We start from the raw sequence: 24981 nt of genomic DNA, 5'->3' as shown, positions 1-24981 counted from the left end.
ATGAAACATTCATAGCAATTCATTTCTACTCTATTTTAAGTTTACATTAACAACATTTAACAACAATTGAGTATTTCATTGTTTCAACAGACAAACAAGAGACCACTTCTAATAAATCAATTACTGTAAATAAAAAGTTTTTAAACAGATTATACATTTTAGAAATCTATTTGCTGAAAAATGTTGTAATGAATTGTGGGAGTAAAACAGTTTTTCCACATTTCTGAGTTCAAGTTTTTTTTTGGGCCTTATGTTATGTTGCTTTTCTGTGCATAGAGTAAAAATTGCCACTTTTGACACTTTCAGTCTGAGATGGGAACTATAGGGCATGACACTCAACACAGAATATGACTCTGAACGAAGAAGTGATGAGGAAGTGATACTAACCTCCAACATATAAGAAGCCTATCCTCTCAAAGTTGATCTTTAATATTTTATGACATATTCTCATATAAAGATTTGACTTGTAAACTCTACTGATGGTGATGATGTTTGTTGTTGTGTGATTTTTAATCTGGAGAGGTTAAAAGATTTATAATCTTAGTTTTTCCCTTTGTAGTTCCCTCTTGTTGAGATGAGTAACACACATTCTCAAAAAGAGGAAGACATTTTTTTTGTTGATATTTTAGGCAGCATATTCGAGTGTGAAAACCACCAACAGTCCATCAGTTAACAACGCCTTTGGAGATTGTTCATATACTATTTGTAGACGCTCATTAAAGCACGGTAAGATGATTTTTACATTGTTTTAAGAATAAATCAATCTGTAAAGCAGAGTGAACATTTATAAAAGAAAGACATTTTTTTACTTCATAATCTCAATAAATGTTTTTGTGAATATTATTGTAGTTGTTGAAGATTTAAGATGAAAAACATCTTCAGTACACATTAGCCTGTCAATGAGCAGTAAATTATACTGAAACTATAATCTTCTCTCATTAAATCAAATGATGAAGAAATGATGTGATGTGCACATGTTCATTCCATCATGGCATGCTGTCATGCAGTGGCGTGCACAGACCTCCGCAGAGGTGGAAGGACCAAAACGTTTTTGCAACTTTTCTTGGCATTAAATGAAAGGCGTTGATACAAAATGCATAATGCATAAAACATAAGTTAAGGAGATTATAATGATCCCTAAATAGCATTTATTTGTATTTTTTAAACAATACACTGAGAATGAAGGATGTAATTATGTGGAAATTAGTATTGTTGACATTTAAAACTTAGTATTTAATGGATGAAAGTGCTAAAGATACAGTATGCCTATTTAATTTATGTAACCATTGATGCATTTTTCAGCCCTTATGAAAACCAACCATGGTTTTACTATAAAAATAGGATAAAACATGTTTTGTATGGTAAACACAAATTAACAGGGCTTTTGCTACAGTAATAATGGTAAACATGTCAAAAACATGGTTATTAACTGTAATAAAATCATACATTATTTTCATAAAGGAATACCACAAAATCTAAATTTGTCAATAAATAAAAAACGAATACTCTCTAGACTAATAATATTTAAAGAAGCGTGTGAGGATATGCTACTAAATGTGTTTCTATTCTTAAATTACCTTGCATAAAACTAATTCACATTCGCTACATTTGCATTTTCTTATTTCCTGTCATGCAGCTTGTGAACTCTGCCTAAATGGCGAGAGCTTCAGCTCTGCTACCAAAACCTCATGCCCACATACAACAAAGAATGACGGCTCTACAATGGCCCAGTTCTGGATTACAGACAATAGCCCATAACTGGCCCAGACTTGGGCCAGAACAGGCCCTACAAACAAGCCTACGATGGCCTTTGCATGGGCAGCCCTCACTTAGCCCCGAGGAAGCCCTCATGCAGCAAAATCCCCAGAGTTAAAGGGGTCATATTATGACATATTTTTAAGATGTAAAATAAATCTTTGCTGTCCCCAGAGTGTGTATGTGAGGTTTAAGCTCAAAATACTCCACAGCAAATTTATTATAGCATGTAAAAATTGATCATTTGTAGGCCTGAGCAAAGGTGAGCCGTTTTTGGGTGTGTCGTTTGAAGTGCAGGTGAGCGGATGGGGTGCGGGCACTGATCACAATGATGGTGGTTTGTTGTGGTTGAGGCTCAATTGTGCTGTCAAGTACTTTTTCCTTTCTCTCTTTCTCTCTGCACTGTGGCGGTGCTGTGGTTGGATATTGCGGATAAGGGAGGCGGTATTATTGTAATTCGCCTTACTACCTACCTCACAAAACAGGCAAAATCTGAACGACCTAGTTTTTCACACGCTTGCGGGAAATGGCTTACCCAAACAAAGTTGCTGGGTTAATCTTGATTACATTTTCTAGGTTGATAGAAGCACTGGGGACCCAATTATAGCACTTAAAAATGGAAAAAGTCTGATTTTCACGCTAAGACCCCTTTAAATAAACACTGCTGGATGTATATATTGTCCCAATCTTACAGAGTGTTAAAAAGTAACACTGAAGCAGAATTAAAAGCTTTGTTATCCTCTCTCTCACCATCTCTGTCTGAAACCTAAAATTGCATTTTACATCTTACTTGTAGGGTCATTTTCTTAACTTAGGTTTAGATTTTGTTTCATTTGAAGTCACAATTGTTGTGATTAGTGTTTGTTTTAGTTGGACTCTTGACCCTTGACTTTTTAAGTGCTAGCTGTTCCTTGCTTGTGTTAACTTTGTGTTAATACTGTAAAACACATTTGTTATTGTATTAGCGCAATTGTGTGGTATTTGGTATATAATGGTAAAGATCATCATCCAATTAATTTGTTAATAACAAGTTTCTTATCTGTCAATCATGTATGTGAGATCCAGCACTTTTATAGCAGTTTGTCATTAACGAATTTTAGAAACAAAAATTAACTGTTTATATTTGGGACGTAGAAACATCAAGAATCAGAGTATGAATCTCAGCCATGGTTACAAAGAAAATAGTAAAAAGTTCATTATTTATCCATGCTGCAGTGCATGATGGGAGTCATGGATGAGATTTGTAATTTGTTGATATTCAGCATGCATTGCAAGTTTTTCATTTTATTGTCACCATCATTGTGATTCATACTTTGATTCTTGATATTCGGGTGTCTACATTGTAAAGCAGTTAATTTTAAGTGTCAGTGTTTCAAAATTCTTCAGAAAGACAAACTGCTAAGAGAGAGAGCTGGATCTCATATTGTAGTATCACATTATTGTCAGAGAAAGATCCTTCTGATAAGTGTTCAAACATTAAATTAAAGGGGACATATTATGAAAATCCGACTTCCTCCATGTCCAAGCGCCACAATTGTGTCCCCAGTGCCTCCACCAACCCAGAAAATATTAAAAAGATCAACCCAATAACCCAGCTCTGGCAAACCATCCTCTGCAAGCATGTGAAAAATAGATCATTGTAATCTGGCCCTTATTGTGATGTCAGAATAAGGTAATACCGCCCCCTTAATCTGCACTATCCAACTACAGCACAACCATTTAGTATGGAGAGAAAGAGAAAGATAAAATATTTCACAGCACAATTGAGTTTCAATTGCAACAAACCACCATCATTGTGATCAGTGGTTGCACTTCATCCGCTCATTTGCATTTTAAATGACACACCCAAAATGGCACACTTTTGCTCAGACCTATTTTAGACTTAGTTTGCATCTTAAAAAAAAACTCATAATATGTCCCCTTTAATACATAAGTTTTCTAGTTGATGATGTTTAGACTTTATTAACAGTGCTAACCACCATCAAAGTAGTGATGGGTCGTTCGCGAACGAGCGGCTCTAAGAGCTGATTCTTTGTAGTGAACGAGCAGAGCCGAATCTTCAGACGCAGCAGGGGAGCCGGCTCTTCTAAGGGAGCCGAGCCAGAAGAGCAGAATCTATGAAAAGAGCCGGACTGCCATCATTAAAATGTAGAGCCAGCGCTTGAGCCGAAAGAGCCGAATCAATGGAAAGAGCCGGACTGCCCATCACTACATCAAAGAATTACTCGATTGTCTTTTTCCTGCTGTAAACAACATGTCTTAAAACACAAAGTTAAAGCAGTCAAAAAACTAAATAAGGGAAGAGTCAAGAGTCAAGTTCAACTAAAACAAACACCGATCACAATAAGGGTGACTTTAAATGGAACAAAATCTAAACCTAAAGTAGGAAAATGACTCTACAAGTAAGATGTAAAATGCAATTTTAGATTTCAGACAGAGATGGTGAGAGAGAGAATAACAAAGCTTTTAATTCTGCTTCAGTGTTACTTTTTAACACTCTGTAAGATTGGGACAATATATACATCCAGCAGTGTTTATTTAACTCTGAGGATTTTGCTGCATGAAGGCTTCCTGGGGGCTAAGTAAGGGCTGCCCATGCAAGGGCCGTCGTAGGCTTGTTGGTAGGGCCTGTTCTGGCCCAGGTCTGGGCCAGTTATGGGCTATTGTCTGTAATCCAGAACTGGGCCATTGAAGGGCCATCATTTTTCGTTGTATGTGGGCCGAGGAAAACTGGTTGTGTGGGCCGGAGCTGGGCCGGCACAAAATTGCTATGTGGGCATGGGTGTTCAAAATATGCAGCTGGGCACACCAGTTGGCGTATGACATCAGAGTACAGCGAGAGTGATTCTAGATGAGTGCTTTTGAATTACTCTTGTTGATGTCATACACTGATACACTTTTTATAAATTTGTTTATAACATTTAGTATTTTTTATTATTAGTAGCAATGGCAACATATGTTATTTATTAAGATTGTACATTTTTTTAATATTATTTTACTATGAGAAGGGGCACATTTATATTTGAAACAAAAGGGGCAGCGCTTAAGCCCCGTGAAAAAGTGTTGATTATTTATTTGACACAGAATAGGTTGAAATGTCTCACGTGTGACATCTCACTATGAAATCATTACTACAGCCAGCTAGTGCGTGTGCATCCCTTCAGAAGACTATAATGTAAAAAAAACGGTTGACACCATGTTTGTTTACAATTTCTAATGTATGTTTTATGATTGTAGAGGTTTGATATGGAGATGTGTTTCAGAATATCTCTGATGTTTCTGCTCATGACTGCTGGTAAGTGCAGATCACACTTCATACTTCACACTTCACACTTATAGACTCACTTTATACACTTCATGTTTTTACGAATCACTTCACACTTTGGGTCTTATAACATGACAAGAACTCTTGAGTGTTTGAATGAATGCTGATTTTTGGACATGTTTGTGTTACCTATAAAGTTTCCTCATCTCTGTTTTACAGATGTTAATGGTCAGCAGGATTGGGTGAATTACAGTCCTTCAAATGTTTGTGCGTTAAGAGGCTCAACAGTGCGATTATCTTGTACTTTAAAACATCCTCATGATAGCGTCACAGCAGCCACCTGGACAAAATCAGCATATACAGGACCAAACCTGTGCTCAGACACAAATAACAGAGGAAAGATTCAGTGTGTTTACAGTGAATCTAAAGACACTATCAGTATCACTTTGACACAAATGACAGAAGCTGATAAAAACATCTACTACTGCAGATTTACAACAAACTGTGGATACTTTTGTGTGGATAAAATATGGACAGGGACTCCTGGAGTTCAGCTTGATGTCACAGGTAATGAAATAAAGCATTGAATCATATTAACACACAGAGGACATGGGAGATTATATAATTTATCTGTGGTCTGATATAAAAGAATAAGGTTAATGTTCTTATAATAATGATCTAGTTTATTCTGTAATGACATTGATCAGATGATTTCAGTATGATGGTTGACTAACAGAGAGTTTGTTGTGCTGTCAGACCTGCAGGTGGAGACAAATCAGACAGTGAAAGAGGGAGATTCAGTGACTCTTACATGTAAAACCACCTGCAGTCTGACTGAAGAAACAACATTCATCTGGTACAGAAACACACAGATATTCACTAAAGGAAGAATTACATTGAATCAACTTCACCTGCAGTCAGTCAGTCGTGATGATTCAGGAGTTTATAGATGTGATGCTGTAAGAGGATCTGAACGTCTTCTCTCCTCTCCTGATGTTTCTCTTAGTGTTCAGTGTAAGCACACACTGATTCATCAATAACAGTAAAACATTTATCACCCATTAAAAATCATTCTGTATTTTGTTGAGAAGAATTTAAAAATGTGTCCCAAACATGTCGATGACATATGAAGTGCTTTACTAATTCAAGATTCATGTTCTTGTTGTTGTTCTTTTATTTCTCATCTCTGTGTTTCAGATGATGATCAGCTGGGTTGGGGAGTGAATTATAATCCTTCATATGTTTGTGCATTAAGAGGCTCAACAGTGAGAATATCTTCTACAATTAAATATCCTAAAGACCATGTGGTCAATAAAGCCTTCTGGACTAAAACAGCTGTAACTGATGCAGCACCACCTGACCTGTGTTCGGAGACAGACAACAGAAGAGGAGTTCAGTGTCACAGTGAAAATAAAGACACTCACAGCATCACTTTGACAGATGTGACAGAAGCTGATAAACACATCTACTACTGCAGATTTATAACAGACTGTGGATTCAACTGTAAAAACAATGTATGGAGAGGGATTCCTGGAGTTCAGCTTGATGTCACAGGTAATGAAATAAACCACTGAATCATATTAACACACAGAAGACATGAGAGATTATATTATTCAAATGTGGTTTGATATAAATTCATAAAGTTGATAATGTGATGATATTGCTAAAATGATTTCATTATGATCCGTGTGTGATTTTCTTGTCTTAGTTTCTTTTCTTTATTGATTTTAATGATCAGAGGTGGATGGGATTCGTTTCATCCAGACTAAATTTAATCTTTATATTGTTGAAGTCATTTTATTGATAACATCTATGAGCAGTTTATTCTGGACTGATATGATATCAAAATGATTTGTCAGGTTAGATGTCTGATGATGCAGTTTCTGAGACATAACATTTGCCCTGCACTAACTATGTTAATTGTTTAATTGGTTTAGTTAAAACAATAATTTCCAACAATGCTTGATATTGAATTTTATTTAGATTGCAGCCTGGTTATGATGACGAAGATGATAATGATGATGATAATGGACTAACAGAGAGTTTGTTGTTGTTGTGCTTTCAGACCTGCAGGTGGAGACAAATCAGAGAGTTAAAGAGGGAGATTCAGTGACTCTTACATGTAAAACCACCTGCAGTCTGACTGAAGAAACAACATTCATCTGGTACAGAAACACACAGATATTCAATAAAGGAATAAAAACATTGAATCATCTTCACCTGCAGTCAGTCAGTCGTGATGATTCAGGAGTTTATAGATGTGATGCTGCTGTAACAGGATCTGAACGTCTCTCCTCTCCTGATGTTTATCTTACAGTAGATGGTGAGTCCACACACTGAAATATTTCACACCTTTAAACTCGTTCTTAATTTTGTATAAAAATGCTTAAACTAAAATCTTTGGTTTAATGTATAAAGTGCAAAAGAAAATGAATGTAAAGGTTTTGTGTCATGTCTTTTATTTTAAAGGGGACATATTATGAAAATCTGACTTTTTCCATGTTTAAGTGCTATAATTGTGTCCCCAGTGCTTCTATCAACCTAGAAAATGTTAAAAAGATCAACCCAATAACTTAGTTTTGGTAAACCATTTTCTGCAAGCATGTGAAAAAATAGGTCATTGTAATTTGGCCCTTATTGTGATGTCAGAATAAGGTAATACCGCCCCCTTTATCTGCACTATCCAACCACAGCACAACCATTTAGTATGGAGAGAAAGAGAGAGATAAAATATTTCACAGCACAATTGACTTTCAATTGCAACAAACCACCATCATTGTGATCAGTGGTTGCACTTCATCCGCTCATTTGCATTTTAAATGACACACCCAAAACGGCACACTTTTGCTCAGACCTATTTTAGACTTAGTTTTCATCTTAAAAAAAATCTCATAATATGTCCCCTTTAAAGTCTGATGTAATTTGCCTTTGTTGTTCATGTCCATGGTCTTTGTAGTCTTTGTATTACCCTGCCCTAATTGTCTTCAGGTGTGTCATGTTACCCTTTATTAGTCAGTGTAAATATACCCCATGCTGTGTCTCTTATATAGTCCACTAATGGATGTCCACAATTTTGTAGTGGTGTCAGAAACAATGAAGTTGTTGAGTGAACAACTTTATTCCCTACATTCGCCCTCTACTTTTTCACTTGCGGTGCTTCTAAATTCTCATTTGTGCATCCTTGTTTCCTTTCTTTGCATCTTAGCTCCACCATCCTAGGATGCAAGCGAGGGGCGTGTGTGATTTTTTCCCAAACCAGTTCCAGATAGGAGTTTTACTTAAACATGATCTCAGGGGCAGAACGAAATATAATTGGTTCACAAAAATGACCAATGAAAGTGCTCGTTGGTGTTTTAAGCCCTCAACCGGAGCCTTCAAGGCAGCTTCTGCAGTGAAGCAGTTCGAGCTCACCGTTGATCAGGTGAGTAGCGCATATATGGTAAGATAGGAATGTGACTGTTTTGAAATCAGCTAGAAATGTTTCAAGCGTTTAAGTTACGTGTGTCCACGTTTTCACATGTCTGTGGCACAACTTTCCTTTTTGTGCCAGTTTCACGTATTGGTTACTCAATTGTTTTTTCTATTTTCTTACCATTGTCGCTTGGGATTGGGGTTAGAACGACTTTGTTACATAAAATGACATCCTAAGCCAAACCCAACTCTAACCCTAACATCAAGTGAAAATGGTTTAAAAAACGATGTTTATAAACATAAATGACAACCGCATTTATGCCAAACCCAACTTTATCCTCGAACAAAAACAGTTTAAAAATCAGACATAAACCACAAATCTAACCCCAATCCCAAGTGACAATGGTTTGAAAAAAGGAAAAAAATTGAGCAACCAATACGTGAAACTGCCCGAAAAAAACATGGAAACACGTAACTTAAACGCACAAAACATTTCAAGCTGAATTCAAAACAGTCACATTCCTATCTAACCATCTGTGCTACTCACCTGACCAATGGTGAGCTCGAACTGCTTCACTGCAGAAGCTGCCTTGAAGGCTCCGATTGAGGGCTTAAAACACCAACGAGCACTTTCCTTGGTCATTTTTGTGAACCAATAATTTTTCTTTCTGCCCCTGAGATCATGTTTAAGTAAAACTCCTATCTGAACTGGTTTGGGGGGAAAAATCAAGCGACCAGATGGACAGCATGTTGACGTTACCCACATGGAAAGAACCTATATGTGGATAAATGTGCATATATGAAACCTATATGCAGCTTATATGCACATATATGCAGCACATATACAGCATATATGCAGCACATATACAGCATATATGCACATATATGCAGCACATATACAGCATATATGCACATATATATTAATATATATGCACATATATGAAACCTATATGCAGCTAATATGCACATATATGCTGCACATATACAGCATATATGCCCATATATGATAATATATATGCTGCATAAATGCAAAATTGAGGTGCATATATGTGCATATACAGGCCATATAGGTCTCCTGTATTGCTTCTTTATATCCACATATGAGCCCTAGAAGTTATGTCTCCTATAAAGCAGGATCTGGTCATTTTGTAGCTCATATCTCACTTTTGCAAATGTCATACATGCCCTGCTCATATTTTCTATAATCAAGGCAATAACTAAGAACTAACAAAAAATGCAAGAACTTATATATGTGAAAACACATGAAATTTGTGTCACATGTAATTGGCATTTTATGGAATTTAACTACACTCTATGAAAGGATGTGTTAATCTTATTTAACACACTATGTGTCATTCCATCTTGATTTTGAGTTTAAATAAAGAAAAGGGACAAGATGTGTTAAAACAACACAAAGTGTGTTGTCACAAAAATAACACAGAGTTGTGTTAAGTTAAGGACAACACATTAGATGTGTTATTTTAACACATTCGTTTTAGTATGGCAATTACAGGGAGAAAAGTTATGATGTCTGCACATTTTCCCAAAACATTTACAAGGTCTATCTTTTGTATGAAGATAGTGGAAAAAAGAAGGACATGTATAACAAAATGGTTTACAATTTACTGTTTCAAGTTCTTTAACAACGACAGTAGCACAGATGGTAGAGCGAGTTGTCTAATGATAGGAAGGTTGAGTGTTCGAATCCCAACAGTGGCACATGGGGTTGCATTTTGTTTTGTGATCGGAAGGTTGGAGGTTTGAATCCTGGCTCCTGCAGGTGCAGACTGTCATTGGTTGGACCTTTATTTATGTTTAATTTATTAGCAGCTACAGATTTTAATAATTTTACCAATATATAGGTTAACATATATGTGCATATATGTACATATATGTACATACTTTGATGCAGAGGTGTCAAATCCATGCGCCAGGAGTAAAAGTCCTTTCCAGTATTTTGTTCCAATCACCCGGACCTAATTAGCAGTTTTTCAGCAGGAGCTGACCCCCCGACTCGCCGGTGCCCCAAGCCCCCAACGAAGCCCCCAAGGCAGCGCCGCCCGGAAGGCACCCCCCGCGCCCCGAGCGTTTCAGCCAATCACAGCACTGGTGCTAGATATTGAGCCTTTCGCCAGCTTCTGGCAGTTTGAGCTCACCGTTGGTCAGGTGAGTAGCGCAGATATGCTAAGATAGGAATGTGACTGTGTTTGAATCCAGCTCGAAATGTTTCGAGCGTTTAAGTGATGTGTTTTTGTGTGTCACATGTCTATGGCACAAGTTTTTTTGTGGCAGTTTCACGTATTGGTTGCTAAATTCTTTTTCCTATTTGCTTGCCATTGTTGCTTGTGATTGGGGTTAGAACAACTTTCTGTTACATAAAATGACATCCTCACCTTAACCCAGGGGTCTCAAACTCAAACTGGCGGGGGGCCATTTTTAAGACAGACAGTTCATCGGGGGGCCGCAGAGCTATTTTGACGTTCAAAAAAGTACAATGTTTCTGTAAATGTCATGTTTAATTTCTATTATTTAATGTATAATAATACTTGAAAATATATAAGCAATGGTTTTATCTTTTTAATATACATTATTTTATAAAAGTAGCCTAAGTAAATCTTTTCTTAATCTTATTTTAACTAAGACCTATTAAAACCTTGCACTAAACTAACAAATTTAATTTCTGTATACATTTATAAACTATTATAAAAATTACCGCCAGTAAGTGTTTCTGTTTTGATTTATTTTGGATTGTTTTCAGTCATAGTATTGACTTCATTATGTTCTTTATTATTTCAGTTTTCATACATTTTCTATTATATGTGGGAAAATATTAATAATTGAAAGTGATCCCATAACTTTTGAATTAGTCCATGTTATATAAGATATATTGGACAGAAAAAATAATAGTACTGCTCTATGTGTAATTGAATAGTAAGCTACATAATAATATATTATACTTCATTATATATAGCAGTATACATACTTTTATCTTCTTTACATTTCTCCTCATCTTTTCTCTTTTCTTAACCTGGGCACTTTGATGGCTCTTTTCTTATCTGTAGTTTAAAATGTGTTGCATTACATCTACCGCTCTGCCTCCATATGCGGTGTTTCCATTAGATGCTGTGACGTGAGGTGAACTAAGCCCACCGCAGCTCGATCTTCTATGAGTAACAGCTGATATCCACCCGGAAGTAACAAATCTTCTCTAGACAAACACTACAAAGTCCCGACCAGGTTAACTGATCGCATGGTGACAATGATATGATTGACGCGAGGTTCAGTTAAGGAATTAAAATCCGATCACGCATTCAGTGATCCTCGACATCACGGAGCGTGCGGTTCATGGCTGCGTAGCAACCGGTGACGCGACCCACGCCCCGGAGCGCAACTTCCGCTCTCGAGCACGTTGGAAAGTAATGCTCTGACTCGTTTTAACGCGTTGTTAGACGCGACATGTGAACGAACACTTGAGCGTTTAAATAAAAAATCAAACGAATATAAAAAAGTGAATAAAAATCTTTCTGCGGGCCAGATTATTTTATATTTTTGAAAGTTGACGCGGGCCGCAGAGAGGGGGAGGGCGGGCCGCAAATGGCCCGCGGGCCGGGAGTTTGAGACCACTGCCTTAACCCCAACTCCTGGGTTATTCTGTTAAATAAACATATAAACCAATGCTTAAAATGACATCCGCATTTATGCCAAATGCAACTTTATCCTCGCATGAAAACATTCTAAAAATTAGATGAAAACCACAAATCTAAGCCCCAAGCAACAATGGTAAAAAAATAGGAAAAACAATTGCGCAACCAATACATGAAACTGGCACGAAAAAAATTGTGCTATGGACGTGAAAACGCAGTGGCACGTCCCTTGGACGCTCGGAACGTTTCGAGCTGGGCTCGGATACAGTCACGTTCCTGTCTTGCCTTGTCTGCGCTACTCACCTGACCAACTGTGAGCTCAAACTGCCAGAAGCTGGCGGAGGGCTCAATGTCTGGCACCGGTGCTGTGGTTGGCTGGAAGGCTCGGGGCGCGGGGAGGGCCTTCCGGGCAGCGCTGCCTTGGGGGGATCGGTGGGGGCTTAAAACACCAACGAGTCAGGAGGTCACCTCCTGCTGAAAAACTGCTAATTAAATCCAGGTGATTGGAACAAAATACTGGAGAGGACTTTTACTCCTGGCACATGGATTTGACACCTCTGCTTTGATGTCATCCACCAGTTGGTTCTTGCAGCAGTGCATGCACTCAAACAAACCTAATAACAGGCATGAAAACATATTCGTTTGTATGAGGGACAGGTGCACTAATATGATTGCATCATTAACTTGACAACTCTACTACAGTCTCTGTCAGTGTTACAGAAATTATATTACACATTATTTTTGGACAAAAATAAGTAAAACAAGCAAAAAATTTGAGTAACCAATATATTGAAACTGGAACAAAAAAAAGAAAGTCGTATCACAGATACAAAAAACACATCACTCAAACACTCTAAACATTTCAAGCTGAATTCAAAACCAGTCACATTCCTATCTTACGATATCTGCGCTACTCACTTGACCAACGGTGAGCTCAAACTGCTTCACTGCAGAAGCTGCCTTGAAGGCTCCGTTGAGGGCTTAAAGGGGTCATATTATGACATATTTTTAAGATGTAAAATAAATATTTGCTGTCCCCAGAGTGTGTATGTGAAGTTTTAGCTCAAAATACTCCACAGCTAATTTATTATAGCATGTAAAATTGATAATTTGTAGGCCTGAGCAAAAGTGAGCCGTTTTTGGGTGTGTCGTTTAAAATGCAAATGAGCGGATGAAGTGCAAACACTGATCACAATGATGGTGATTTGTTGTAATTGAAACTCAATTGTGCTGTCAAGTACTTTTTCCTTTCTCTCATTCTCTCTGCACTATGGCAGTGCTGTGGTTGGATATTGCAGATAAAGGGGGCGGTATTATTGTAATTCGCCTTACTACCTACATCACAAAACAGGCAAAATCTGAACAACCTAATTTTTCACACGCTTGCAGAAAATGGCTTACCCAAACACAGTTACTGGGTTAATCTTGATTACATTTTCTAGGTTGATAGAAGCACTGGGGACCCAATTATAGCACTTAAAAATGGAAAAAGTCTGATTTTCACGCTATGACCCCTTTAAAACACCAACTAGCACTTTCATTGGTTAACTAATCATATTTCTTTTTGCCCCTGAGAACTAAAGTAAAACTCCTATCTGAACTGGTTTAGGAAAAAAAATCAAACGAGGGGCAACGCAACAACGGAGGAGACGGAGCATTAAAGGGCCCATGGCATACAGAGGTTAGCATTGCTACTTTGTAGGTGTAAGCAAAAAATAGGTCATTGAAAGTTGGCCCTCTTTGTGATGTCATAAGGAGCTCTTTCTATAATAATACTTGCCCCCTTAATTTGCACTATCCCGCCACTGCACTGACATTTAGCGCAGATAGAAAGAGAGAGAGAAAAAAATAATTGACAGCACAATTGAGTTTGAATCGCATCAAACCACCATCATTGTGATCAGTGTTTGCACTTTATCAGCAGTATTTGAATTCAGCTCAAACTTTTTTGAGCGTTTAAGTGACGTGTTTCCTTGTTTTCACTTGTATGTGGCACGACTGTATTTTTGTGCCAGTTTCACGTATTGATTTGTCACGGCCGGGGCGGACCCAAGATAACTAAAGGGTCACGCCCCTCTCTAGTTCCCACCTCGAGGAGGTTCCCAAGACCACCCCAATGACCAGACAGACACGTGGATTACCACAAAACTGAGTTTTTATTAGATAATTAAAACATAAGGGGAAAGGGGAAGGGCAGTTTAAAACAATCTTCCTCTTCTCGCCTCCAGGGCATACGTTGGGGCAGGGGCAGGAGGTTCTTACTACTGACACTGTTCGGTCCTCTTCGAGGCGTTGCTGCAAACACAGGTAAGTGATATACTGCACAGGTAGGTTACTTACAACACTGGGGTCTTTAGTTCCCTCCAAGGCATTCGTGGGGACAGAGGTAAAGAGTTTCTCACTACTGACACTGTTAAATCCTCTTCGAGGCGTTGCTGCAGACACAAGTAAGTGATATACTGCACAGGTGGGTTACTCACAACACTGGGGTCTTTTAGTTCGCTTCTCTCCTCTGGCTCGGGCCTCGACGTGCTATTTTCTTCGCACAATCTGCATGGGGCCCGGGCGGCTTCGGTTACTGTCAACACAGCACACACACAGCAAGCTTAGTGAAACACACGGTAAAAGTCACACTCACCACAGCACTCTGCACACGCACTCCACGTGAAGTTAAGGCTTGGCCGCCTAGGTCTTGGCTGCTCGAGAGGCGGGTTGGACGTTGTACACGCCAGAGAGAGAGAAAAGATTTCAGAGGTAAATATAGTCAACAACGCCCCTCTATGTCTCCTGGTTACCTCTTCGGCTCACCTACACCTTCAATCTCCGCAGGGCCGGTAACCTTCAACACTCTCACAAAGACACCAGTAACTCCTCTTCTAAATAGCACCAAGTGTTTGTTTTGATTGCTTACTCACGCTTGGTTGTCCAAACGATGCCCCAATCATACATCCAACAGCGTCGTGTTTTCTCCTCCACATCCAAATCACACAATAACTTCCTTACTTCCACGTCTCCAACCTCTCGTCTTCCCTAAGGGATAAATGTGAGTCAACCCAGCCGATCTCCACCGTAGCAACGAGCGCAAGCAACGTATTCACAAGGCGCCACCAACCACACGCTCCGGTGTAGTGCTCCTTTAATTTCCACCGCTCCGTCCTTCTCGCTTTTCTGGGCTGCCGCACTCTTTCCTCGCGCTATAAGCGCTTCCGTGGATCAACGGCGCCCTCCGGCTCCTCTAAGGACGGAGCGTGTGAACAGGTCTGCCCTAGGCAATCACAGGAGCTCGTGCCCGAAACAACTCTCTTCATTGTGCTTCTTTGGACCTTTTAATGCGTCTTGTCTCTACTCCTCCTCCAATCACGGGTTTTCACGTTGATGCCCCACACCTGTTGCTCATTCCCTCATGATCTGCATTGTCAGGGAGACCAGGAAGAAAAATAGTGTTTGTAAAAAGAGGTCTGGCAGGAAACCATCTTTAGGTGGAACCAATCTCCTCTGCTTTTGGTTCCGCCTCATCATAGTCACCCTGTGACAGATTACTCAATTGATTTTCCTTTTTTCAAACCTTTTTTGTTTGGGATTGGCGTTAGATTTGAGGTTTTTGTCTGATTGTTAAACTGTTTTCACTCGAGGAGAAAGTTGGGTTTGGCATAAATGCAGATGTCATTTTAAGCATTGGTTTATATTTTTATTTGTCAGAATTTTAAGCTTTTTTCGCTTGGGGTTAGAGTTGGGTTAGGATGTTATTTTATGTAACAGAACATTGTTTTAACCCCAATCCCAAGCTACAATGTTAAGAAAATTGGGAAAACAATTAAGTAACCAATACGTGAAACTGGCACGAAAAAGAGGGTCGTGCCACAAAAACGTGGAAACACGTCTTTTAAACACTCGAAACATTCAAGCTGAATATAAATACAGTCACATTCCTATCCTTCCACATCCGCGCCACTCACCTGACCAACGGCGAGCCCAAACCGCCAGAAGCCGGCGGAAGGCCCAACATCCAGCACCAGTGCTGTGACCGGCCGGAACGCTCTGGGCAAGGGGATTGCCCTCCAGGCAGCGCTGCCTCGAAGACCTCGTCGAGGGCCCAAAACACCAACCAGCCAGGAGGTCACCTCCTGTTGAAAAACTGTGCTAATAAACTAATCCAGGTGATTGGAACAAAATACTGGAGAGGACTTTTACTCATGGCACATGGATTACCCACCTCTGCTACAAAGTGGCAATGCTAACATTTTCATGCTATGGGCCCTTTAAGTGAAATGGTATATCCTCATTTCTCTCTGTCTAAGATCAAATTATTAAGTGCATTAAAAACCCCACATATTTATCAAGAAAAATAAATTTAAAAACATACTTGAGTTGGATTTCATAACCTTACTACATTAAAATAAAGATATTCTTGTTGTAAAATGAATGTGTCTATACCACTAATTATTTATATAGAACAGTGGTTTATATATAAATATTAACAATACTGACTGAAACGAGTCTACATTAACAATAATTTGATTATTAATATCAACATTTATGCATGTTTAAAGACATGAGGTAGGAGATTTACACAGGTTTTAACAATACAACACTTCCACATAGGATACACTTTTGTATTCTTGCTCATGACTCCTCAAAAATCCTGTATGTTCCTCACCTCCTCGTGGTACAATTACAGTATTTCTCGATTGCTAAAACACTATAACCAGGCTTTTGAAGTAAAATTTCAAAACCATAACGCAATTTTTCAAGAAGCACAATCATTTTGCTGAACTATAAACATTACTCCCCTGCTTTAACACATGAGATTTGGTTAACTGTTACTTCAAAACTCTACACACAAATCCCTACATTTCTCAGATGTTAAAGGGGTAATAGCGTGAAAATGTTAGCATTGCCACTTTGTAGGTTTAAGCAAAAATGTGTCATTTTGGGTGTGTCTTTTAAAATGCAAATGAGCTGATGAAGTGCAAACACTGAACACAATGATGGTGGTTTGATGCAATTCAAACTCAATTGTGCTGTCAAGTCCTTCTTTTCTCTCTCTTTCTCTCTGCACAAAATGGCAGTGCTGTGGTTGGATAGTGCACATTAAGGGGGCGGTATTATTCGAATAAGATATCCTTATGACATCATAAGGAAAGCCAAATTTCAATGACCTATTTTTGCTCACACCTACAAAGTGGCAGTGCAAACATTTTCACGCTATGACCCTTTAAAACAATGTGGTCATATGGAAAGCACTAGCATTCAATACTGTTCACTCAGTCAACACAGCTTAGGCACAATTAGCAAACAATTACCAAGGTGGAAACACTAAGAGTCAAAATTGAACACACATCAATCAGATCCTTCAATAGATATATAAAAGGGCCTGAATCAGTTCACTGAGCTAAGGAATAGACCTCTTCACAGTTCACGTCACAGGCGGTTCCCACTGTGCATGTTGGGGTCAGAAAAGTCATTACAGCAGATTGAGTTGCATATTATTTTGTATCATCAAAAATGCCTGTTTGCGTCATGGGCTTTGAAAATTGCACCAGGTCTGCCAATAAATCAACACAACGTTAACACTACCAGGGAAAAAACTAGCAAGCAAAAGGTCAAGGGCAAAGAGTTCAACTAAAACAAACACTAATCACAATAATGGTGACTTAAAATGAAACAAAACATTACAGTTTTTTCCAATTGCTAACACACAATTTTGCAAACTAGTCTGGTTTTATCAAAAAACATAACACAATTTAAAAAACCACACACCCAAATAGCAAAATTCCACATATATCCTGCAAAATGAAGCACTCCAACCGAAACTACATATAACATTATCAAAATCAAACTTTGACACAAATTGGAACACACTTCATTCATAATACCAGATTTTTGTCTAACCAACTACACACAGTTGGGCATAATGAAAAGTGCACTTTTCTTTAGTATGCTTTCCCATAATACTAAAATATGTATTAGATTGTTCACATGCACAAAAATATTTGCAGATACACACACATGCTGTTGAATTTATTTTTAGTTTTCACCAAACAAGTCACAACGCCTCATCCACATCACAGGCAATATATTCCCTTGCCAGACATCGAGGGAAGAAGCACCTTGAGCGCCTTATCCATCCCTAAATTGCACCAACATCAATCCCATCACATGCCTCTTCCATAGCCTGCAAAAGAGGCATGCGCACAAAGGGCTGCTGGTTATATACCTTCCATATAACTCTTCTACGGGGTTCAAAAATGGCAAGTATGGTGGGAGGTATTGCACGATAAATGTTTGGTAGTCAGCAAACCAGTTTTGGACTGGGGCTGCACGATGAAAGCTCACGTTGTGCCATACTACAACATACCGTTTTCTTTGGTCTACATCATTCATACACTCTGATGGTATGAGAATGTTGTGGAGTCTTTCTAGAAATGTGAGAATATGGACTGTGTTGTATCAAGGTTGGCATGACGGTGGAGGACACCATCCATATTGGAGATGGCAGCACACATTGTGATGTTCCCACCACGTTAGCCAGGAACATCTATAATGGCTCTGTGATCAATGACGTTCCTGTGGTCTTAGTGCATTTCAATCTTACATCCTGATTGAAGTGTTAACAATTAACCATTCAGGTGTTTGGGCAGGTGGCACATATATTGGCCATTTAGCTCGTGTAGTGTCGTTTTGAATGGTAGTGTTTTGAAAAGGCAAACATGTGACTTTATGTCAGATTGTATTGTCTTGATCAGAGAACCGTGTTCAGTGCATTTAAAAAGTGCCATTGTGAATTGCAAATATGTGTAAAGCAGGAAATGTGTTTAGACTTTTGGAGACTTGAGAAGAGGTGTTGCTCTCTGTGTGTCAGTTTAAATAGTTGTGCTGTTCATGTAATTTTAGTGTGTTAGCAATTGGAAAAAACTGTAACATCTAAACCTAATAAGGGAATTGAGTTTTCTACAGCAATATATTTACTGAACATTCAGAAATAATGTTTTATAAAATAATAAAATGCAATGTTTCTCTATCATTTACAGAACAATTAAACAAGTCAATATAATAAACAGTTGTTGTTTTAAACATTGTGTGAACATTAAAACATGACATTGTCATCATAACGTTTAAAAAAGGTAAAATGTAACATTACTCTAACGTTCAGACAACACAAAAACGTTCTTAGAACGTCAAGAAAACTGGACACTTTTTACGTTGGCAGAACATTTTTTGGAACCTTGGGAACTTTCAGGGAACGTTCTTAGAACTTTTTTCTGCTAGCTGGGTGAATGCCAGGGGTGTATCATGCAAGAGGATTTTACCCTCGCTGTTTGGCTAGGACCATTGTAGCCTGTGATGTGGACGAGATTCTCTGGCCTGACCCAGAACAAAGACGGGATGTTGAGGCGGAATAATTAAAAAAAAAATGTTACAGTTGTGTTGTGTAGCACATTAAAGAATAAAATGTGCCAATGCATACATTGATTGTGTTTTTTTTGGTCATGTGAAAAGGTTTTTGGGGGGTAAACAACAAGCAACTTTTCAGTTTAGGAATATTGATTTGAATTTATTGCACCAGTGTGTAATACTATGTTGTAGTGTCTGTGTTTTTGAAAGCTTGTGTGTGTTGTCTGAGGGAAAATGTTGGTTTTTCAGTAAGACTGAATGGTTTTGAGTGTAAAGCTTCATTTTGACCTGAAAATAGGATATTTGGAGTATTGGGTGAGATGTTATGCAATTGTGTTTACTGTTTTGAGAATATGAGTCATAGTTTCAAAAAATGTGTTTAAGCAACCAAGAAACACTGTAATGAATTGAGATGTCCTACAGCAGGGATGGGTAACTTTGTCCTGGAGGGCCGGTGTCCTGCAAAGTTTAGCTCCAACTTGCCTCAGAACACTTCCCTAAAAGTTTCTAGTATGCCTAGTAACAGTGGTTCCCAACTCCATTCCTCGCCCCCCCCTCCCAGAATGTTTTAGATGTCTCCTTATATGAAACACCTTATTTCACTCATCATGCTCCTTCCAGCCTCGCCAACAGAGAAAAGTTCTAAGAATGGTCCGTTAACGTTTCCAACAGTCCCAAAAACATTCTGCACAACATTCTTTTTTTAATGTTTTAAGAATGTTTCTTGGTTGCTTGAATTTTCAAACGTTTTGACAATGTCATGTTTTAATGTTCCCACAATGTTTAAAAGAACAACTGTTTATTATATTTACTTTTTTTGCTTGTTATGTAAATGACAGAGAACCGTTGTATTTTATTATTTTTAAAACTGTTATAAAAACTTTATTTCTGAATGTTTGGTAAAAATATTGCTGTAGAAAACACAATTCACTTATTAAAGTTAGATGTTAATGTTTTGTTTCATTTAATGTCACCATTATGGTGATCAGTGTTTATTTCAGTTGTATTCTTGATCCTTGACATTTCACTTGCTTTTTTTGTTGCATTACTTTGTGTGTATAAAACACATGTATTATAGTTATGTAAACTTAATGCAATTCTATGGTGGTTGGTACAAAATGATAAAGATCACATCTAATTAATTGAGTTGCTCACATATCAAAAGTTTTCCAGAATCCTCTCCGTGCACAATACTGTGCACACATGTCAGTTTTAAGAAAAGTGTTCATTTACACGTACCCGTGCATATAATTTTTGCCATGTGAGTTTAGAGAGATCTATGTTTCCCCATTCACGGAGATAGGACTTGCATGACTGAAAAAACTTCCCAGAGGCGTTGCATAACTCGTCTTCGGTGGATTGTGACAATGATCTTCTTGTTTCCTAAAGATTTATTTATTGTCTTTATTTGTGTGTTTCAGTTGTTGATCAGCCAGCTTGGGGAGTGAATTATAATCCTTCATATGTTTGTGCATTAAGAGGATCAACAGTGAGAATAACCTGTACTTTTAAATATCCATCTGACCATGTGTTCGATAAAGCCTTCTGGACCAAAGCTGTTGTAACTAATGGAGTGCCACCTGACCTGTGTTCAGACCTAAAAAACAGAGGAGGAGTTCAGTGTCACAGTGAATATAAAGACACTCACAGCATCACTTTGACAGATGTGACAGAAGCTGATAAACGCATCTACTACTGCAGATTTATAACAAACAAAGAAGGTGGCAAATGGACAGGAGTTCCTGGAGTTCAACTTGATGTCACAGGTAATGAAATAAATCATTGAATCATATTAACACACAGATGACATGAGTGATTATATTATGGATAATTGATCTAGTTTATTCTGTTATGACATTGATCAGTGGATTTCAGAATAATGATGATGATGATGATGATGATGATGATGATGAACTAACAGAGAGTTTGTTGTTGTTGTGCTGTCAGACCTGCAGGTGGAGACAAATCCGAGAGTAAAAGAGAGAGATTCAGTGACTCTTACATGTAAAACCACCTGCAGACTGACTGAAGAAACAACATTTATCTGGTACAGAAACACACAGATATTCACTAAAGGAAGAATTACATTGAATCAACTTCACCTGCAGTCAGTCAGTCGTGATGATTCAGGAGTTTATAGATGTGCTGCTGCTGTAAGAGGATCTAAACGTCTTCTGTCCTCTCCTGATGTTTATCTTAGTGTTGAGTGTAAGTACACACTGATTCATTAACACAATAATGTTTTTACGAATTCAGATTAGTCAAAATTGTTTCATGCAAACAATTTATGATGATCAGGACCAAGGTACATTTCTATTTACATTTATTACTGTAGCAATACTGTGTGTAAAATAGTTTATTGATTTAGTAATAGGATTTATGAATATTTTGTCTGGATTTCATCTTTATCAGATTGTTTGTGCATATTGTTTGCGTTCATTTAAGGAAGTTTTAATAATAAAAAATCACGGATCATTTGAATCATGAAAATTTGAATCATAAATCAAATACTGAATAATACTTTTCCATTCAGATCCTCCTGAGAAAACTTCAGTGTCCATCAGTGGATCTGGTGAAATAATGGAGGGTGATTCAGTGAATCTGACCTGCAGCAGTGAATCAAATCCACCTGTTTACAATTACAACTGGTTTAAAGGAGAAAAGTTAGTGGGATCTGGACCGATCTACAGCATCACGAGTATCAGATCAGATCACAGTGGTGAATACAAGTGCAAGTCCAGAAATAAACATGGAGAGAAATATACAAAAGCTGTGATGCTGGATGTGATGTGTAAGCAGCAGTGTTGTAGCTGTATTTCATGTTATAAATATTGATATTGTCAACTTTGAAGATCTCTGATGTCTGTGCGCTAGAACCAGACCTTTCAACTCCTCTATATTTTCTAGATACTAATGAGCCCAAACTGGATATTGTTTTAGCTTGTTACATAGATTTTCAACACTGTAAAAAAGCTGCCTTGATTTTATTTAACTTGATTATGCAACATAATTCAACTAACTGTTATACGTTTTGACTAGAGATAAGTTGACATAACACATAAAAACAAGTTAAATTTGTTACGTAACATAAAACATGTTATATGATATAATTTATTTACAGCAAATATATATTTTTTCGTTTTATTATCTTGCAGATGCACCAAGAAATGTTGTGGTGTCCATCAGTGGATCTGGTGAAATAATGGAGGGTGATTCAGTGAATCTGACCTGCAGAAGTGAATCAAATCCACCTGTTTACAACTACACCTGGTTTAAAGGAGGAGAGTTTATAAGATCTGGACAGATCTACAGCATCACTAGTATCAGATCAGATCACAGTGGTGAATACAAGTGCAAGTCTAAAAATAAACATGGAGAGAAATATTCAGATGCTGTGATGCTAAATGTGATGTGTAAGCAGCTGTTTGTAAATGTGACTTGTATAATAGAAATGTTAATATATGTTTCAGTGTCTATGAAGAAATAAATGTGTGCTTGACACAGACATTTCATACCAACACCTATAAATTCTAATTAAATTAATTAACATGACACATTTCATCTGTTGTAGATGCACCAAGAAATGTTGTGGCATCCATCAGTGGATCTGGTGAAATAATGGAGGGTGATTCAGTGAATCTGACCTGCAGCAGTGAATCAAATCCAACTGTTCACACCTACAGCTGGTATAAAGTGAAGGAAACATCATCTGTTGGATCTGGACAGACGTACACCATCAATAACTTTAACTCCAGACATAGTGGATGGTTTTACTGTGAGGCTCAGAATGAAGTCGGATCTAATAAATCAGTTGCTATATCAGTAAAAGGTAAATACATTATTGCATATATGAATGTCCTCTTTTACCGAATAGAGTGATATTTATACACATCTTGTTTCAGGGGTTCAGAGTTCTGCTATGTATGCCGTTTCTGGGATTGTGGGATGCCTCTTGTTGGTTATCATCATTTTGATCATACTATATAAATGGTAACTTTTAAGCACATTAATAACATGAAAGCACACATTAGTATTAGAGCTGTTTTATGTTCCTCATTTTTATAGCTCTATTAAACATTTTTGTGAATTTTTCAATAACGTATTTTTACAATAATAATAATGTGTTTTTCAGGAAAAAGAGAAAAAATGGTGAAGATCAGGCAAGTCGGCAAAAACAGTTATATTTTTTGCATTTATTAATTTACTCTCACCAATATAATGTGTAATACAATGTTTTATTGTTCAACACTGCAGGACAATAGTCTTAACAGAGCAGCAGGACCAGCTTCACCCAATGATGTTCCACTTTACTCAATAGTAGAGCTATCAACCAATCAGATTGAAGCTTTAAAATCTGCTGATACTGATGATGTTCAGTACGCCAGTGTTCGACATATTAGAAAGAAAGAGATAAATGATTATGAAGAAATGGACTGCCAGTATATGAACTTTAAAAAGCATCCTACATCTGATCCTCACAGGTGCGAAACATTCATTGAACTCTTAATAACAGTTTTGATAGATCTAAAATGGCTCATTAAAGTGTTTTTGACTGTTTTCCCCAGCTCCGCTGATGTGATCTACAGTTCACTCAGATGATCAACACAGGATCCAACAGTCACAACAGACAGAAACTTATCTGCAACTAAATCTGCTGTATTTATCAAGATCTTAATTTATTGATTAATTGAGTAAACAGGTTTACCTAATGGAGACATAGCATACATGTATATGTAAATGTACATAATCTTTTATATAGTGTGACTACTGATAAGCAATACAATAAAATGTTACCATTGTTGGGATAGCCTTTATTTTGCATTCAATAATTGTTCAGCAAAAAACAACTTTACATTTTATAAAATGAAATGCCTGCTAGAAATGTTAAGAAACAGATTTAGGATATTTTATGTAGCAAGTAAACCTTTATTTCTTTCAGTGTAAATTGTTGCAAATGTAATGTAAATATTCAGCATCTTGTTTAAATATGCAAAAAAACTTTCTGCTAAGTAGCCTAATAAAAAACATTGTTCGAAAGTCCTTGTTTAACATAAAAAAATCACATCCAGCAAATGCCTTTAATAGGCTGTAATATAAAAAACAGCTTTATAGATAACTCAAAAATGGCTGGGTTATTTTTTAACCATAATGGGTAAATATTGGACAGAACACACTGCTAGGTTAAAGTTTTAACCCAACTGCTGGGTTATTATGCCCCATGGGTGCATTACAACAACCCAACATTGGGTCATTTTTAACCCAGCATGTGTTCTGTCCAATATTTACCCATAATGGGTCAAAAAATAACCCAGCCATTTTTAGAGTGATATTAGAAAATGCAGTGTTTTTTTTTAAGGAACATTTAGGAAATCAGACATTTAATGACCATTATTTGGAAAATGTTTTATATATAATTCAAAATGATCTTTAAACCAGGGGTTTTCAAACCTGCCCTGCCCTGCGTTGCAGTTCGTTTTTTTATAACCTTCCCTCACTAACTTCCCTCAGCCT

The 24981-nt window shown here is 37.6% G+C and overlaps 1 protein-coding gene across 1 annotated transcript; it reads left to right on the top strand.

The window, feature by feature from the left end:
• The first annotated feature begins 373 nt into the window (after positions 1 to 373).
• Positions 374 to 24462, top strand: LOC129445255 (B-cell receptor CD22-like). Its single transcript, XM_073860172.1, has 15 exons — positions 374 to 726; positions 4993 to 5050; positions 5240 to 5587; positions 5777 to 6034; positions 6218 to 6574; positions 7086 to 7343; positions 20892 to 21236; positions 21418 to 21678; positions 22004 to 22261; positions 22626 to 22883; positions 23042 to 23299; positions 23373 to 23460; positions 23603 to 23630; positions 23725 to 23951; positions 24036 to 24462. The coding sequence occupies exons 2-15, from the start codon at positions 5002 to 5004 to the stop codon at positions 24067 to 24069; spliced, it is 3027 nt and encodes a 1008-aa protein (XP_073716273.1). The 5' UTR covers positions 374 to 726; positions 4993 to 5001; the 3' UTR covers positions 24070 to 24462.
• Positions 24463 to 24981: the final 519 nt, after the last annotated feature.

This window comes from Misgurnus anguillicaudatus, chromosome 3 (genome assembly GCF_027580225.2).
Source record: "Misgurnus anguillicaudatus chromosome 3, ASM2758022v2, whole genome shotgun sequence".
Lineage (NCBI taxonomy): Eukaryota > Metazoa > Chordata > Actinopteri > Cypriniformes > Cobitidae > Misgurnus > Misgurnus anguillicaudatus.
Note: the sequence above shows the minus strand (reverse complement) of the source record. Positions and strands in the feature narration are given on the sequence as shown.